The sequence below is a fragment of the Cyprinodon tularosa genome, unplaced genomic scaffold (assembly GCF_016077235.1).
Source record: "Cyprinodon tularosa strain WSP-4 unplaced genomic scaffold, ASM1607723v1 ctg455, whole genome shotgun sequence".
NCBI classification, from domain to species: Eukaryota; Metazoa; Chordata; class Actinopteri; order Cyprinodontiformes; family Cyprinodontidae; genus Cyprinodon; species Cyprinodon tularosa.
In genome coordinates, this window is record NW_024039180.1 from 381,242 (window position 1) to 398,688 (window position 17,447).

The window sequence follows — 17,447 nt, forward strand, 5'->3', positions numbered from 1 at the left end:
TCAATATTCCTCCATACTGCTCGTCCAATGTATTCCAAGTGTCCTGAGTGGGTAGCATCCATAATTTACTCGAAACGAAGTCATTTAGAATGTTTTTAGAGCATAAACAGTAGTGTATAGGATTTCCTGAAAGCGCGCACATGCGCGTTCACGAGTCTACGGAAGCCGGCAGACCAAACCAGATGAAAGTGCGCATTCAGCGTCTGCTCTGCCAATAATGCAAGCGTAGAAGAAGAAATGTGCTGTTTACCTGTGCAAAGAAAGAAACAACGAAATAAAAATGTCTGAGGACTTCAGTGTTGAGGAAGAGCATGAGTTCTTTGCCGAGCTGAATGCGCACTTTCATCTGGTTTGGTCTGCCGGCTTCCGTAGACTCGTGAACGCGCAGGTGCGCGCTTTCAGGAAATCCTATACACTACTGTTTATGCTCTAAAAACATTTTAAATGACTTCGTTTCGAGTAAATTCTGGATGCTACCCACTCAGGACACTTGGAATACATTGGACGAGCAGTATGGAGGAATATTGACACGTTTTTTGTGGACTTTTATGGACCTTTCTGCCTCGGGCGCCATAGACCTCCATTATTTGAATGTCAGCAGACAGCAAGAAGCCTCCCAGATCTCCAGATGCATTTGAGATATCAAAAAAGTACTCCAGAGTGTTGTTCAGCATGGGGGTGAGTAGAAAATGAAGGCTAATCATGTTTTGGGTGTACTATTCCTTTAAGGACAAGGCTCTAACAGATGTCATGCTCAGTGAATGTCTCAGACTATGGGGAACAGAAGATGAGATGCTGGAGGTTCCGTCATGGGAGGACAGGCCCCTACACGGGATGTACCACCAAAACATAATAGAAGTGGCGGATATAAGGAAATCCCACCAATGGCTACACAAAGCCGGACTGAAGGGCAGCACAGAGGCACTCATCACGGCTGCACAGGAGCAGACCCTGAGCAACAGAGCAATAGAGGCCTAGATCCACCTCACCAGATGAAACCCCAGATGCAACAGGCCCCTGAGACAGTCGAGCAGATAACTGCAGCTTACATGGAGCGCCATAACCAAGTGGCTGGAATTTTTATTTATTTATTTTATTTATCCTTTATTTAACCAGGTAATACCCATTGAGATTAAAAATCTCTTTTGCAAGGGAGACCTGGCCAAGATAGGCATCAAAATTACATCACATCATTACATACGTACAAAGACACACACATAAAAGCCAAATATGCACTTACAATAAAATTTCAATTAAAACATTGACATGTGAGGGAGTCTAACTCAAAACATCTAATAATAGTTTACAGGAACATCAACATCTAAAACCTGCAGGACAGTGGCCCTCGAGGACCGACTTTGGGGATGCCTAAGTTAAAGCATTACTGATCCATGAATGACTCTCAAAAGAAAAGAGAAAAAAAAAATAAAAAAATAAATATATATATATATATATATATATATATATATATATATATATATATACAGATAATGAAGCACAAAGAGCAGGTTGACAATGCCACACTCAACAATGAAGTAGAAAACAGTTGTTTACAACTTTATCCAAGCCCTCTTTATGCCATTTAAGAGTCAGCTCTTTTGAACATTTAACCCTTAATTTCCCTGATCCAAATTGCAAAGCAAGAAAACCTCTTCTTTTTGTAACTTTGCATCGTCCCCCAGGTCCTTACTCTGAATTTTTAGATGAGTTTTCAGAGTTCCTTTCTGATTTGGTATTAAATACTGACAGGGACATCATAGTGGGAGATTATAACATCCATGCTGACATTGATGGCGATATCTTAGACACTATTGGCTTTGTTCAAAATGTGAATAGTCCCACACATTCTCATCTTCATACTTTGGATCTTGTGCTGACATACGGCATAGAATGTGAACAAATAACAGTATTTCCTTACAACCCTGTCCTCTCTGAGCACTTTCTAATAACCTTCAGGATAACTTTAACAGAGTTCTCCTCCCCCAGAAGAAGGTTCAATTTTAGTAGATCTTTATCAGATAGTGCAGTTATAAATTTTAAAGAATCTGCTTCACTTTCTCTCTCCTCTGTGTCGCTGAGCAGTGCTGCAGAGTGCAAAAGCATATTTAATTCCCCTTCACAGGTTGATGATTTTGTTGATGGGGTTGCTAGTTCTCTGCGTACTGCCTTAGACAATGCAGCTCCTTTGTAAATGAAAACTGTTAAAAATAGAACGATGGCTCCTTGCGTTAATGCAGAGCTTTGCACTCTGAAGCAAAATAGGAAACTGAAAATATGAGGGAAAATAACGCTCCACAAGCCTGCAGGAATCCTACCTAGTCTGGAAATTTAGATTACTACTGCTTACTGCTGTATAAGATGAGCCTAAAGCAAGTGCAGCATATTTATCCTCATTATTAAGAATAATCCTAGATATCTTTTTAATACAATTGCCAAACTCACCCAGAGCCATAGCTTAGTTGAACCATCCATTCCACCTGCTCTTAGAAGTAATGATTTTCAGGGATTCTTGATAAATAAGATTGATTTTATTAAAAACAAAATAAAATTAGCACTCCTCTATTTACGATTAGTTTATCTCTGGAAGGTGAGGCAGCATCTGAGGTAACCATAGAATCAGAACCGGGTTTAGACTGCTTTGATCCAGTTGGACTTTCAGAGTTAGCAGAATTATTGTCTTCATCTAAGCCTTCAACTTGTATGTAGATCCAGTTCCAACCAGGAATGAATCCAAGTTTTCAGCCCAATTAACCCCAGTGGAGAAGCTTCCAGAGTTCTCCTGGCTCTTATCTTCTCTTCACCATCCTCGATTTTAACTAAACCTTCAGATTTAAATTAATCAAGTTCAACAAAAGGAAGATCTGTGAGTTCCTTAAATCATAATTTTTGCAAACAGCAAATCAAATAAAGGTAAAAAATTAATTTCCTCTCTTTGGCTTCCATGGTTGTCTCTTGAATTTTATTGCTTTTATTGTAATGTCTATACTTTATATTTATCTTATCACTGTTATCTGTCATGTCCCGCACTTTATTTCAGTCTGAAAATGTCAGTTTTGTATATTTCTTGTATATTTGTATATTTCTAGAGAGTAAATGTAATTTCATTTCCCTTGTATGTCTTGTACATATGAAGAAAGTGACAATAAAAGCTGACTTGACTTGACTTGACTTACCTGCACCACTTTCCCCTGTGGGCTTTCAGAAAAGACCAGGACCTGATTGTAGAGAGGATCCAGAGACTTCCTCGCCGCTTTGGTCTTCTTCTTTGCCACACAGATGCCGTTCTCCAGGAGATAAACTTTTATATACGCAGCTGAAAAGTGGAAAAAAAAAATGTTTGGTTCTTTTCAATTAGCAGAGACTTTAATGGCTCAAACTAGCAGGATTAAATCTTTTAAACTGGCTTGATGGGAACTAAGACTGGATTTCAGAAAGCCAACATGTTGTAGGCTGTGTTAAGGCCATGGAAAGAGAAGTTAAGGAAGTCCTGAAAATATTTCTTTAGTTTTGGGTATAATACGTAGGAAGGAAACAAACCGAAAGATTCAGGCTGGAAGAAATATGGAAAACTGGTGAAATTAGGGAAATAACATGGATGTTGATAGGAAAGATGATGGTCTTACAGTGTGGGGAGGGTAGAAATTTAATCCTGTTTATTTAACATCTACATAGATTAACACCATCACACCTGTATGCTCTCATAGAGGGATTGCTGCAGAGTCAATACCTCCTGTCTCTACCTGCTCATCCAGGAGGAAAGAATCCTGAAAAGTTAGTGATTGGAAAATCTGGACCTTTAATCTGACTGGATGATCTGATTGATGTGGATCTATAAAGTGATGTTAGATGACATGGTGTTAATTAGGGCTGTAGAAATAACCTGAACTTGTGATGGTTCTTCCCTTGTGGGACTCTGAGTTTTTTAGTTTTCGGTTAGTTATTCCGTGTTTTGGTCTTTGGTTTATTTTCCATTGTATTCAAACAGTCTTTAGTTACTCTCTGTTGCCCCCTTGTGCTTGTTTCATTTCCCCTTGGCTTCCTTCTAGTTAGTTCCACTGACAACTGCTCCATATTCTGCTCATTAGTTCATCCTTTGTCCTGTTTCCCTTATATACACACCAACTCTTCAGTCACATAGTGCTGATTCCTTGGTTTCGTATTTTAATAAAAGAACACAGATTTTAAGACAGGATTGTTTTATTAGATATAAATGTTCTAACTTTAGGGACAATATAGTCTGATAAAGAGTATGTTTATAAACATGTTTAAGCCAGAATGATTTGACATTTAAATATGATTTCCCTACAACTTTAATGGCTTCTGCTATATGAAAACAATGAAATATTTCTCATGTTGGTCTTTAACATGTTCAGCTTGTCAAAGGGTCGAGTTCAAACCAAAATCGTTCCTCTTTGTGTAATTAGACATAAACTGAAGTAAAAGCATGGATGCCTTTTTTCCGGCTCATTTTAGAAAATAAGCAGGAAGTTCTCTTGGGTGAAAAACCTCTGTGAGTCATTCTGTTCATGCTTGGTGCGTTCAGCTCGCTCTGCTCTGTGTGCAAATTCCCTAAACTATGAAAAATTGTTTCCCCCTTTTAGCATAGCCTGCAGGCTGCTGTGTGCACAGCTGGTGCTGTGTTCTGGCTTTTGATTTATTTCTGCAGAATCGTCCTTGTTCTAAATATAGCAGAAGTTAAACACAAGCAGTTGAGTTCATGGTAACAAACTCCAAACAAAAGTTTTTTGTTATTTTAATCCTACATCACTGACTTACCTGGAGGTCCCTTTGAACCGGGTTTCATGGTGAGTCCTCTGGCCTGAACAACTTCTACTTCCAGACCTCCGTTTCTCTCCGTCAGGCCGATCTCTACGTCCCCTTAATGGATAAAAACACCTAGGTTATCATCAGCAGCATCCAGCTTGATGGATGAAGAAAAATCTGGACATTCGATCTGATCTTTAATCACCATGTGACCTTTTTTAAATCAAGTTTCTTTATTTATTCTAGAACGGTTCGTCCAACATGAATTCCTTAAAAGGACAAAGATTCTCCTGTTTGTGACTGAGCACAGATGACATCGCTCTCATTACATAATGCAGGACTGGACAGAAGGTTTGGAGTGGAACCGGTCCAGTGAGTGTAACTGTTGTTGCTCCAAGGACGCTGTCTGGCTGCCAGTGAGGAGCTGACCCACTTACAATAGAACACAGGCTGCGTCAAATATACCCCCATATACACAACAATCATCTTTGCTGTCAAAACAGAAGCAAGAGAGAAACAGAAAAGGAAAAAAACAAACAGAAATTTTTGGGAAGCATGAATGTGATTTATATCAATAGATTTTATACAATCAGAGTCAAAGTTTATTATCTTTTACTAAGAGGTCAAACGGTGGTTTCCTTACGGAAGAGGATTAGGGCCACTGAAAAAAAAAAAAGTTAACTGATTTTTTAATTTTTTTTTCAGTTTAGTATGAAGAATTCTGACTTTAATCTCAGAATTCTGACTTTTTTCTCAGAATTCGGACTTTAATCTCATAATTCTGACTTTTCTTTCTCAGAATTCTGAGATTAAAGTCAGAATTCTGACTTTTTTTCTCAGAATTCTTACTTTTTTTATTGTCAGAATTCAGTCAGAATTCTGACTTTATTCTCAGAATTCGGACTTTTTTCTCAGAATTCTGTGATTAAAGTCAGAATTCTGAGAAAAAAGTCAGAATTCTGACTTTTTTCCCATACTGAACTGAAAAAAAAAAAAAATCAGTTAACTTTTTTTTTTTTTTCAGTGGCCCTAATCCTCTTCCGTATTTCCTCCTTATGGGTTTAATTTGAGTTTAAAACTTTGAAAGAAATAGAATTAAGTTGACGAAAAAAAAAATGTTTTCAAAGGGGAACAGGGGCAGAGAAAGACTTTTCTGTTGGGGGGCCAGAGGGGGACCAGGCTGTTTGTGTCTACAGACAAAAACTTTTTTTTTCTTAATCATTTGCGGTTTGATTTTATAAATGTGGAATATATCTAAGTACAGGCAGGCAATGTAAAATGAAGTGCTATAGTACAGACCATTTCCCCTTTTATTATGTAGTTGCACTATTTTAATTTCTTTTCTGATTTATTGCAACTGTTTATCATCAATGAACAGTTTAGAGACAATATTTCCTTTTCTTTATAAAATGGACAATAATGATTTTTTTTAAGTAAAAAATTAACCATCTAAAATCTACTTAAAGTTAAATTTGCTCAGGTCATTTTTAATTTCTTTAGACTAGAAACTTTCCTTGTATTTGATTAAAATGTTCACCTAACTCATGAAAAGTCAGCTGAGTATAAAACATAGAGACGAAAACAACAAGAAAAGGGACAAGAAGAGAGGGACAAAACCTAGAAAAAATAATGGATCTGTATTTTATTAACATTTTTGTATCTGTGCAATGGGTCTGTTTTATGTGTTGTCTTCTCAAATCAAAGGGGCCCCTTGTCTTTTTTTTGCATAGGGCCCAAAATTTCCTAAATCCTTCCCTTCCTGCTGCGCTGGACTGGGTTCGCGCTCATATGATGAGACCTGTGTGGCCCCCCTCACACCACAACTAACTTTGTTCAGCTGGAGGGGACTTAACACTGGAAAAACGGTCTAGAAATAAGTAAGCGTATTTACCCTTAATTTGAGCAGGTAAATGATATTATTTGCCAATGGAATGAGTATTTTTACTCTTAATATACACTCACTGGCCACTTTATTAGGTACCCCATGCTAGTAACAGGTTGGACCCCCTTTTGCCTTCAAAACTGCCTCAATTCTTCGTGGCATAGATCCAACAAGGTGCTGGAAGCATTCCTCAGGGAATTTGGTCCATATTGACATGATGGCATCACACAGTTGCCGCAGATTTGTCGGCTGCACATCCATGATGAGAATCTCCCGTTCCACCACATCCCAAAGATGCTCTATTGGATTGAGATCTGGTGACTGTGGAGGCCATTTGAGTACAGTGAACTCATTGTCATGTTCAAGAAACCAGTCTGAGATGATTCCAGCTTTATGACATGGCGCATTATCCTGCTGAAAGTAGCCATCAGAAGTTGGGTACATTGTGGTCATAAAGGGATGGACATGGTCAGCGACAATACTCAGGTAGGCTGTGGCGTTGCAACGATGCTCAATTGGTACCAAGGGGCCCAAAGAGTGCCAAGAAAATATTCCCCACACCATGACACCACCACCACCAGCCTGAACCGTTGATACAAGGCAGGATGGATCCATGCTTTCATGTTGTAGACGCCAAATTCTGACACTACCATCCGAATGTCGCAGCAGAAATCGAGACTCATCAGACCAGGCAACGTTTTTCCAATCTTCTATTGTCCAATTTCGATGAGCTTGTGCAAATTGTAGCCTCAGTTTCCTGTTCTTAGTTGAAAGGAGTGGCACCCGGTGTGGTCTTCTGCTGCTGTAGCCCATCTGCCTCAAAGTTCCACGTACTGTGCGTTCAGAGATGCTCTTCTGCCCACCTTGGTTGTAACGGGTGGTTATTTGAGTCACTGTTGCCCTTCTATCAGCTCCAACCAGTCTGGCCATTCTCCTCTGACCTCTGGCATCAACAAGGCATTTCCGCCCACAGAACTGCCGCTCACTGGATGTTTTTTCTTTTTCGGACCATTCTCTGTAAACCCTAGAGATGGTTGTGCGTGAAAATCCCAGTAGATCAGCAGTTTCTGAAATACTCAGACCAGCCCTTCTGGCACCAACAATCATGCCACGTTCAAAGTCACTCAAATCACCTTTCTTCCCCATACTGATGCTCGGTTTGAACTGCAGGAGATTGTCTTGACCATGTCTACATGCCTAAATGCACTGAGTTGCCGCCATGTGATTGGCTGCTTAGAAATTAAGTGTTAACGAGCAGTTGGACAGGTGTGCCTAATAAAGTGGCCGGTGAGTGTATAATTAGATAATATGGATTGGAAATAAGACAATGTAATAGTTTTTTTTTTTATGTAACTTGTCTTGTTCTTTTGGCAATTTTTTTTTACATCCTCAATTCAAGAACAAATGCAGTTAAAATGACTTATCTAGATTCCAATTTTGTCCATTGCACAATCTGACCCTTTGTGAGTCAGCGAGAAAGTGTCTGGATGTTTTTTCGTTTTTTATATATAAAAGTGTTATTGCTTAATTTGTTTTTCAATATTCTGACATAGTCAAGATGAATTAAAACATTAAAATAGTATTTTTTTTTACTGATTAATCATTTTTCATGTATCAAATGCCAACGTTTCAGCAGGGATGTATAGACCTCTCATATCCACCAAGAGCTCAACGTTCACAAAGACTCAATGATTCTCTTGATTGCTTCCTTCAACGTTGGAAATCTAATATTTCTGAGCTATGATTTGAAAGGAAAGATGTAGTCAGTGCTGTCTCACCCATTGATGTCATTGCAAGTGTCTGTCTCCCAACAAACTGGGCCGGTCCCATCCCATCCAAGAAGTCACTGAACTGGGCATCAGATGCGAGACACATTCCGCTGTAGTTCAGACTGAGGAGACATCAGAAGAGATGGAAAGTTGAGTCGTAAAACGGTGGAAAACAAAGTGAAACAGCAGTGAAGAAAAAGGCAAGAAAATGACATCAATAGCGAACAATAAAAAATAAAATAAAAAACATTAAAATCCCTAAACTAGTAAAAGTAAATAGTGCTAATTGAACTCAGTTGAATGTAGAGTTGAACCCACAGGGCCTGCTTTATCTTCGTGCTTAGAAGAATCAGATCAGAGTGCTTTGGTGGCAGACGGCCAGCAACTATAAATGTGTCTGTGTCGGGATTTCTAGCTAATCTTTACCTTAAAAAATGCAGAGGAGAGTAGCAGTAAAAGCAAACAATATGATGAACAGAACACCTGCTTCTGGAAAACCCATGAGGAAAAGTTTTCCACCGGCTCCAGTGATTAGTGCGGCAAAGATCTAGTTCTGAGGGAGATTATCAACTTTTCCCCTTGATGATGCTCAACGAACAATGGATGGATGGATGGATGGATGGATGGATAAACGAAGGATGGATGGATGGATGGATGGATGGATGGATGGATGGATGGATGGATGGATGGATGGATGGATGGATGGATGGATGGATGGATAAATGAAGGATGGATGGATGGATGGATGGATGGATAAACGAAGGATGGATGGATGGATGGATGGATGGATAAACGAAGGATGGATGGATGGATGGATGGATGGATGGATGGATGGATGGATAAATGAAGGATGGATGGATGGATGGATGGATGGATGGATGGATGGATAAACGAAGGATGGATGGATGGATGGATGGATGGATGGATGGATAAACGAAGGATGGATGGATGGATGGATGGATAAACGAAGGATGGATGGATGGATGGATGGATAAACGATGGATGGATGGATGGATGGATGGATGGATAAACGAAGGATGGATGGATGGATGGATGGATGGATGGATAAACGAAGGATGGATGGATGGATGGATGGATGGATGGATGGATGGATGGATGGATGGATGGATGGATAAACGAAGGATGGATGGATGGATGGATGGATGGATGGATGGATAAACGAAGGATGGATGGATGGATGGATGGATGGATAAACAAAGGATGGATGGATGGATGGATGGATAAATGAAGGATGGATGGATGGATGGATGGATGGATGGATGGATGGATAAACGAAGGATGGATGGATGGATGGATGGATGGATAAACAAAGGATGGATGGATGGATGGATGGATGGATGGATGGATAAATGAAGGATGGATGGATGGATGGATGGATGGATAAACGAAGGATGGATGGATGGATGGATGGATGGATAAACGAAGGATGGATTGATGGATGGATGGATGGATAAACGAAGGATGGATGGATGGATGGATGGATGGATAAACGAAGGATGGATGGATGGATGGATGGATGGATGGATGGATGGATAAACGAAGGATGGATGGATGGATGGATGGATAAACGAAGGATGGATGGATGGATGGATGGATGGATGGATAAACGAAGGATGGATGGATGGATGGATGGATGGATAAACGAAGGATGGATGGATGGATGGATGGATGGATAAATGAAGGATGGATGGATGGATGGATGGATGGATGGATGGATAAACGAAGGATGGATGGATGGATGGATGGATGGATAAACGAAGGATGGATGGATGGATGGATGGATGGATGGATAAACGAAGGATGGATGGATGGATGGATGGATAAATGAAGGATGGATGGATGGATGGATGGAAGGATGGATAAACGAAGGATGGATGGATGGATGGATGGATGGATGGATAAACGAAGGATGGATGGATGGATTGATGGATGGATAAACGAAGGATGGATGGATGGATGGATGGATAAACAAAGGATGGATGGATGGATGGATGGATGGATGGATAAACGAAGGATGGATGGATGGATGGATGGATAAACAAAGGATGGATGGATGGATGGATGGATGGATGGATGGATGGATGGATAAATGAATATGGATGGATGGATGGATGGATAAACGAAGGATGGATGGATGGATGGATGGATGGATGGATGGATGGATGGATGGATAAACGAAGGATGGATGGATGGATGGATGGATGGATAAATGAAGGATGGATGGATGGATGGATGGATAAACGAAGGATGGATGGATGGATGGATGGATGGATGGATGGATAAACGAAGGATGGATGGATGGATGGATGGATAAACGAAGGATGGATGGATGGATGGATGGATGGATGGATGGATGGATGGATGGATGGATAAACGAAGGATGGATGGATGGATGGATGGATGGATGGATGGATAAATGAAGGATGGATGGATGGATGGATGGATGGATAAATGAAGGATGTATGGATGGATGGATAAACGAAGGATGGATGGATGGATGGATGGATAAATGAAGGATGGATGGATGGATGGATGGATGGATGGATAAACGAAGGATGGATGGATGGATGGATGGATAAACGAAGGATGGATGGATGGATAAATGAAGGATGGATGGATGGATGGATGGATGGATGGATAAACGAAGGATGGATGGATGGATGGATGGATGGATGGATAAACGAAGGATGGATGGATGGATGGATGGATGGAGGGATAAACGAAGGATGGATGGATGGATGGATGGATGGATGGATGGATAAATGAAGGATGGATGGATGGATGGATGGATAAACGATGGATGGATGGATGGATGGATGGATGGATGATGGATGGATAAACGAAGGATGGATGGATGGATGGATGGATAAACGAAGGATGGATGGATGGATGGATGGATAAACGAAGGATGGATGGATGGATGGATGGATGGATAAACGAAGGATGGATGGATGGATGGATGGATGGATGGATGGATAAACAAAGAATGGATGGATGGATGGATGGATAAATGAAGGATGGATGGATGGATGGATGGATGGATGGATGGATAAACGAAGGATGGATGGATGGATGGATGGATGGATGGATAAACGAAGGATGGATGGATGGATGGATGGATGGATAAACGAAGGATGGATGGATGGATGGATGGATAAATGAAGGATGGATGGATGGATGGATGGATGGATGGATAAACGAAGGATGGATGGATGGATGGATGGATGGATAAATGAAGGATGGATGGATGGATGGATGGATGGATAAATGAAGGATGTATGGATGGATGGATAAACGAAGGATGGATGGATGGATGGATGGATGGATAAATGAAGGATGGATGGATGGATGGATGGATGGATAAACGAAGGATGGATGGATGGATGGATGGATAAACGAAGGATGGATGGATGGATAAATGAAGGATGGATGGATGGATGGATGGATGGATGGATAAACGAAGGATGGATGGATGGATGGATGGATGGATAAACGAAGGATGGATGGATGGATGGATGGATGGAGGGATAAACGAAGGATGGATGGATGGATGGATGGATGGATGGATAAATGAAGGATGGATGGATGGATGGATGGATGGATAAACGATGGATGGATGGATGGATGGATGGATGGATGGATGGATAAACGAAGGATGGATGGATGGATGGATGGATAAACGAAGGATGGATGGATGGATGGATGGATAAACGAAGGATGGATGGATGGATGGATGGATAAACGAAGGATGGATGGATGGATGGATGGATGGATGGATGGATGGATAAACAAAGGATGGATGGATGGATGGATGGATAAATGAAGGATGGATGGATGGATGGATGGATGGATAAACGAAGGATGGATGGATGGATGGATGGATGGATAAACGAAGGATGGATGGATGGATGGATGGATGGATAAATGAAGGATGGATGGATGGATGGATGGATGGATGGATGGATAAACGAAGGATGGATGGATGGATTGATGGATGGATAAACGAAGGATGGATGGATGGATGGATGGATGGATGGATAAACGAAGGATGGATGGATGGATGGATGGATGGATGGATGGATGGATGGATAAACGAAGGATGGATGGATGGATGGATGGATGGATAAACGAAGGATGGATGGATGGATGGATGGATGGATAAACGAAGGATGGATGGATGGATGGATGGATGGATAAACGAAGGATGGATGGATGGATGGATGGATGGATAAACGAAGGACGGATGGATGGATGGAAGGATGGATGGATTGACTGCTGGATGAATGAATGAAGGATGGAATCATGATGGATGATGGATGGATGGATGGATGGATGGATAAACGAAGGATGGATGGATGGGATGGATGGATGGATGGATAAACGAAGGATGGATGGATGGATGGATGGATAAACAAAGGATGGATGGATAAACGAAGGATGGATGGATGGATGGATGGATGGATGGATAAACGAAGGATGGATGGATGGATGGATGGATGGATGGATGGATGGATAAACGAAGGATGGATGGATGGGATGGATGGATGGATGGATGGATGGATGGATAAACGAAGGATGGATGAATGGATGGATGGATGGATGGATAAACAAAGGATGGATGGATGGGATGGATGGATGGATGGATGGATGGATAAACGAAGGATGGATGAATGGATGGATGGATGGATGGATAAACAAAGGATGGATGGATGGATGGATGGATGTATGGATAATACCAGTGGAATAGATGGATGGATGATTGATGGATGGTATGGATAAACAAGGGCTGGAGATGCATGGGAGGATGGATGGATTTGACTGCTGGATGAAGTCATTGAAATGGAATCATGATCATGATGATGGATGAGATGGATGGATGGATGGATGAATGGGATGGATGGCATTTTATGGTTAAACGTGGTTGGATGGATTTGGGTGAGGATATGGATTGGATGTGATGGAAGTGGATTGATGATGAGGGATGATGACCATGTGAAGCAGGCATGATGATGGACGATGCATATTGCAATTAAAGACTTGATGTATCCAGATTTAAAAGTGAGCAGATGAAAAAAAACTGTTCCACACTCAAAATCATACAACCGATGGATTTGCTACTGGGTTCGGGGAACAATCTGGAGCTTCAGTTTTATGACAACATAAACAGACGCATGTCCCAAGCAGCCAGCTCGACCGCAACTCCAAAACGGAGATCTCTCATGAACTCACCATTTCTCGTGATGTTTAATTTTATACTTCATACAGACCCATGCTAGTTTATCATGGTTTTTCTGTACGTAATTTTCTCTTTTTTAAGTGTAAGTAGTTTGTGTTTTGTAGATTTGACGCCTTCCCTGGGATTTTTTTTGGATAAGGTGGTCTTGCCAATTCTGCCACAATTTTCCCCTACCAGCTCTTGCATAAATTGCTTGAATTCTCACATTAATTCCCATCATTCACGGCTCAATGACATGGACAATGGCCTTCACAAGAAGGTCTGGTTGATTCTGCCACATGTAGACCTGTTTTCTACATATTTACCGTTCCCCTGGCATCGTCTCTACCGGACTAGCTTCCTCGACATCCAAAAAAAAAGAGTAATTTCCCTCAAAATCTTAGTCGTTGAATGTGGTCCTGTGTCTCCGATTGCCCTGCGATGGACTGACCTGTCCAGGGTCCCGCCCACCCATAACAGCTAGAAGACTCCAGCTCTTTCAACAGGCTTGGATAACGTGGTGGAGGGCATGGATTGATCTAGTTAATCTATCTGTTTTACGTCCATCGTTAGCCAAGCCTTAAGGAATTAACCTGAAGTCTCCCTGTACCTGCTTTCCACGCCTGCGAGTTTTCTGCCAGTCTAATCATCATCATTGCCCAAAATGGCTCAAACACTTCTTAGGGCTACAGACTAACACGTCCCTTCTTCGAGATGGTGTGAAGTCGATCTAAAGATCTGACCTTCTAACAGACACAATTTAACATTCTATTGGATCCTGAGGTCAACTAAATCGCACTCCAAGGCAGTGGGAAAAGGCCCGGTCCCCATCAAAGGAATTGAGGAAGTTTCTTGCCTTGAGACAAAGCCGACGTGTGGAAGAACTGAGGAGGGTCAACCCAACTTGATAGGCCCTTGAGTCCACAACTCCTTAAGGCGGTTCCATAGTTAATAGATACAAAAAGGGTTTAAGCAAGTCTTGATATCCTGACGACAATATAATCAGCCTTCGGCCCTCCCAAGCAAGCCACCGATTGGCAGCATTTCTTCAGTACTGCCTTTCCATCATCCCAGGGGCCACGAAACCTCAAGTCCCCCTTACAAACGGGGCTACCGGGGGGCCCTAGACTTAAGTCCCATCATGAAAAAGAAGTAACATTTGAAAAAGGTATATAAAGGGAACAAACCTCTAAGAAAGTGGCTCCCCCAACAGCTCACCCGTTGGCCAGTTTCCTACCAGGCGAAACCGCTCCACTGAGGACGCCATCTCCTTCTCTTCACCTGAGGCCTGGCCCACCTTGAGGAGAAGAACACCCACGTCGATGCGTTCGGACTTCAGTTCGCGTTTAAAACCATCATCCCACAGCACCCGTGGAAAAGCTGGAACAACTGGGCTTCAACCACCCCCTTTGAAACTGGCTGCTGATTTCCCCACCCAAAGACCTCAGTCAGTCCGGGTCGGTCAGAACACCTCTGATGTCATCACCCTCAGCACGGGCTCCCCTCAGGGCTGCGTCCTGAGCCCCCTGCTGTTCACCCTGATGACATATGACTGCGTCCCCAGGTTCACCACCAATCACATCGTGAAGTTTGCGGACGACACCACGGTGGTGGGCCTCATCAGGGACGACAACGACCGGGACTACAGAGAGGAGGTGGAGCAGCTGGTGGACTGGTGCAGTGAAAACAGTCTGATCCTGAACGTGGAGAAGACGAAGGAGATCATCGTCGACTTCAGGAAAAACCGCCCCCACCATGCTCCACTGCTCATCAACAGCTCAGCTGTGGAGGTGGTCAGCAGCACAAAGTTCCTGGGGGTGCACATCACGGACAACCTCACCTGGACTGTAAACACTTCATCTCTAGTGAAGAGGGCACAGAAGCGCTTGTACTTTCTGCGGAGGATGAGGAGAGCCCGCCTGCCCCCGCCCATCCTCACAACCTTCTACAGAAGCACCATAGAGAGCGTTCTGACCAGCTGTCTCTCTCTGTGGTGTGGAGGCTGCAGAGCTTCTGACTGGAAGAATGTGAGGAGGGTGGTGAGGACAGCGGAAGGAATCATTGGGGCTCCTCTTCCCTCCATTAAGGACATTTCATCACAGCGCTGTGTGTCCCGAGCCCGTAATATCATCAAAGACCCCTCACACCCCCACCATGGACTGTTCTCCCTGCTGCCCTCTGGAAAGAGGTTCCGCAGCATCCGCTGCAGATCCACCAGGTTGTGCAACAGCTTCTTCCCCACTGCCATCAGACTGTTGAACCTTTGATCCACAATCCGAACTCTGCACCTATTGCACATTATCGGGCATCAAATGCTGCTGAACTTTTAACTTTTAGCCCTTTAAATTGTTCATCTCATTGTATTTTTCAATAACGCATTTTTTGCACAAATGCCATTTTGCACTGAACCACTGCAACTTGCACACTGTCTCTTATCCTCTGCACTGTTCACACTTTGACCACTGCTGCACTTTTTGTATTTTTCTATAACTCGTGCCATTGTGAAATATCAATGCAACGCTCATAAGCTGTATGTAACGCAATTTCGTTCTGTATGCACCCTGTGCATACAAAATGACAAATAAAGAAGTCTAAGTCTAAGATTGTTTTTGAAGGAGGGAAGCCCTGAAACTATGGTTCAGCATCGAATAAGTCAAGAATCACTGGGCGTCTGGGTATTACAGGGTGATAAAATCCTGAGCTTCAGATTATTACGTGGGACACATTTGAGGATTAGGCTACTGTTCAGCCCGGTGTCCAACGCTAAGCTCATGCTGTAAACAAACAGCAACTTCTAAAAACGGAGCTTCGTCTTCATGCATTTTACTCACATTTGCCTGAGGTTTAATTTTTATTCAACAGCCCAGTTTTCATCATTCATGGTTCTATTTTCTTTCATGGTTTTTTTAACTGTATGTTAGTTTTCTCTTTTATTTAAGTGTAAGTGTTTTTGTTTTGTTTTTTGTTAGATTTGAACGCCTTTCTTCCTGTTTGGAGTTTTTCTTTGTTGGGTTTTACATTAAGATTTTCATTTGTGGGTCTTGCCATATTCTGTTTTTTTCCACCTTAGTTTGATTTGTTCACCATATGCCAGCTTTCTTAGCACTTAAACTAGGCTTTGTTTTTAATTTCTTCATTCATTAATTCCGCATTGCTGGATTCATTCTGGGCTGCTAAGTGGAGCAGTGGGTAGCACTGCCGCCTTGCAGCAAGAAGGTTCTGGGTTTGATTCCTGGCTCAGGTGGAGCAGTGGGTAGCACCCTGGGGCTTTTCTACATGGAGTTTACCTGTTCTCCCTGAGCATGCGTGGGTTCTCTCCGGGTACTCTAGCTTCCTCGGACAGTCCAAAAAAAAAAAGACTGTTAAGTTAATTGGTCTCTCTAAATATCTTTAGGTGAGTGTGAATGGTTGTTTGTCCTGTTTGTCTCCGTATTGCCCTGCGATGGACTGGTGACCTGTCCAGGGTGGACCCTGCCTCTCACCCATAGACAGCTGGAGATAGACACCAGCATTCTTTGCAACAAGGCTTGGGATAAGCGTGGTGGAGAAGGGATGGATTTATTCTTAGTTTATATTTATTCTGTTGTGTTTTACTGTTCCTTCCTCACCAAGAACCTTTAAGGAATTAGCCTGATTAGCTCTACCCTGTGTACCTGCTTTCTCGCCTGCTTGAGGTCTTTCTGCCAGTCTTAATCATGCGATCATTTGTCCTCACAAATTTGGCTCAAATCAGTTTTCTTTTCTTTTAGGTCTACTGACTAGGTCCAGTTCTTCAGAGATGGTGTGAAAGCTCGGA

At 42.2% G+C, this 17,447-nt stretch overlaps 1 protein-coding gene across 1 annotated transcript in view; it reads right to left on the reverse strand.

The window, feature by feature from the left end:
* The window catches only part of rims4 (regulating synaptic membrane exocytosis 4), a 63,311-nt gene that overhangs the window by 4,573 nt on the left and 41,291 nt on the right, over positions 1-17,447 (reverse strand). The window contains exons 3-5 of the mRNA XM_038300745.1: positions 8,425-8,537; positions 4,777-4,878; positions 3,174-3,313 (exon numbers count right to left, since the gene is read on the reverse strand). Coding sequence (XP_038156673.1) covers positions 3,174-3,313; positions 4,777-4,878; positions 8,425-8,537 — 355 coding nt within the window. The remainder of the gene's footprint in view (positions 1-3,173; positions 3,314-4,776; positions 4,879-8,424; positions 8,538-17,447) is intronic.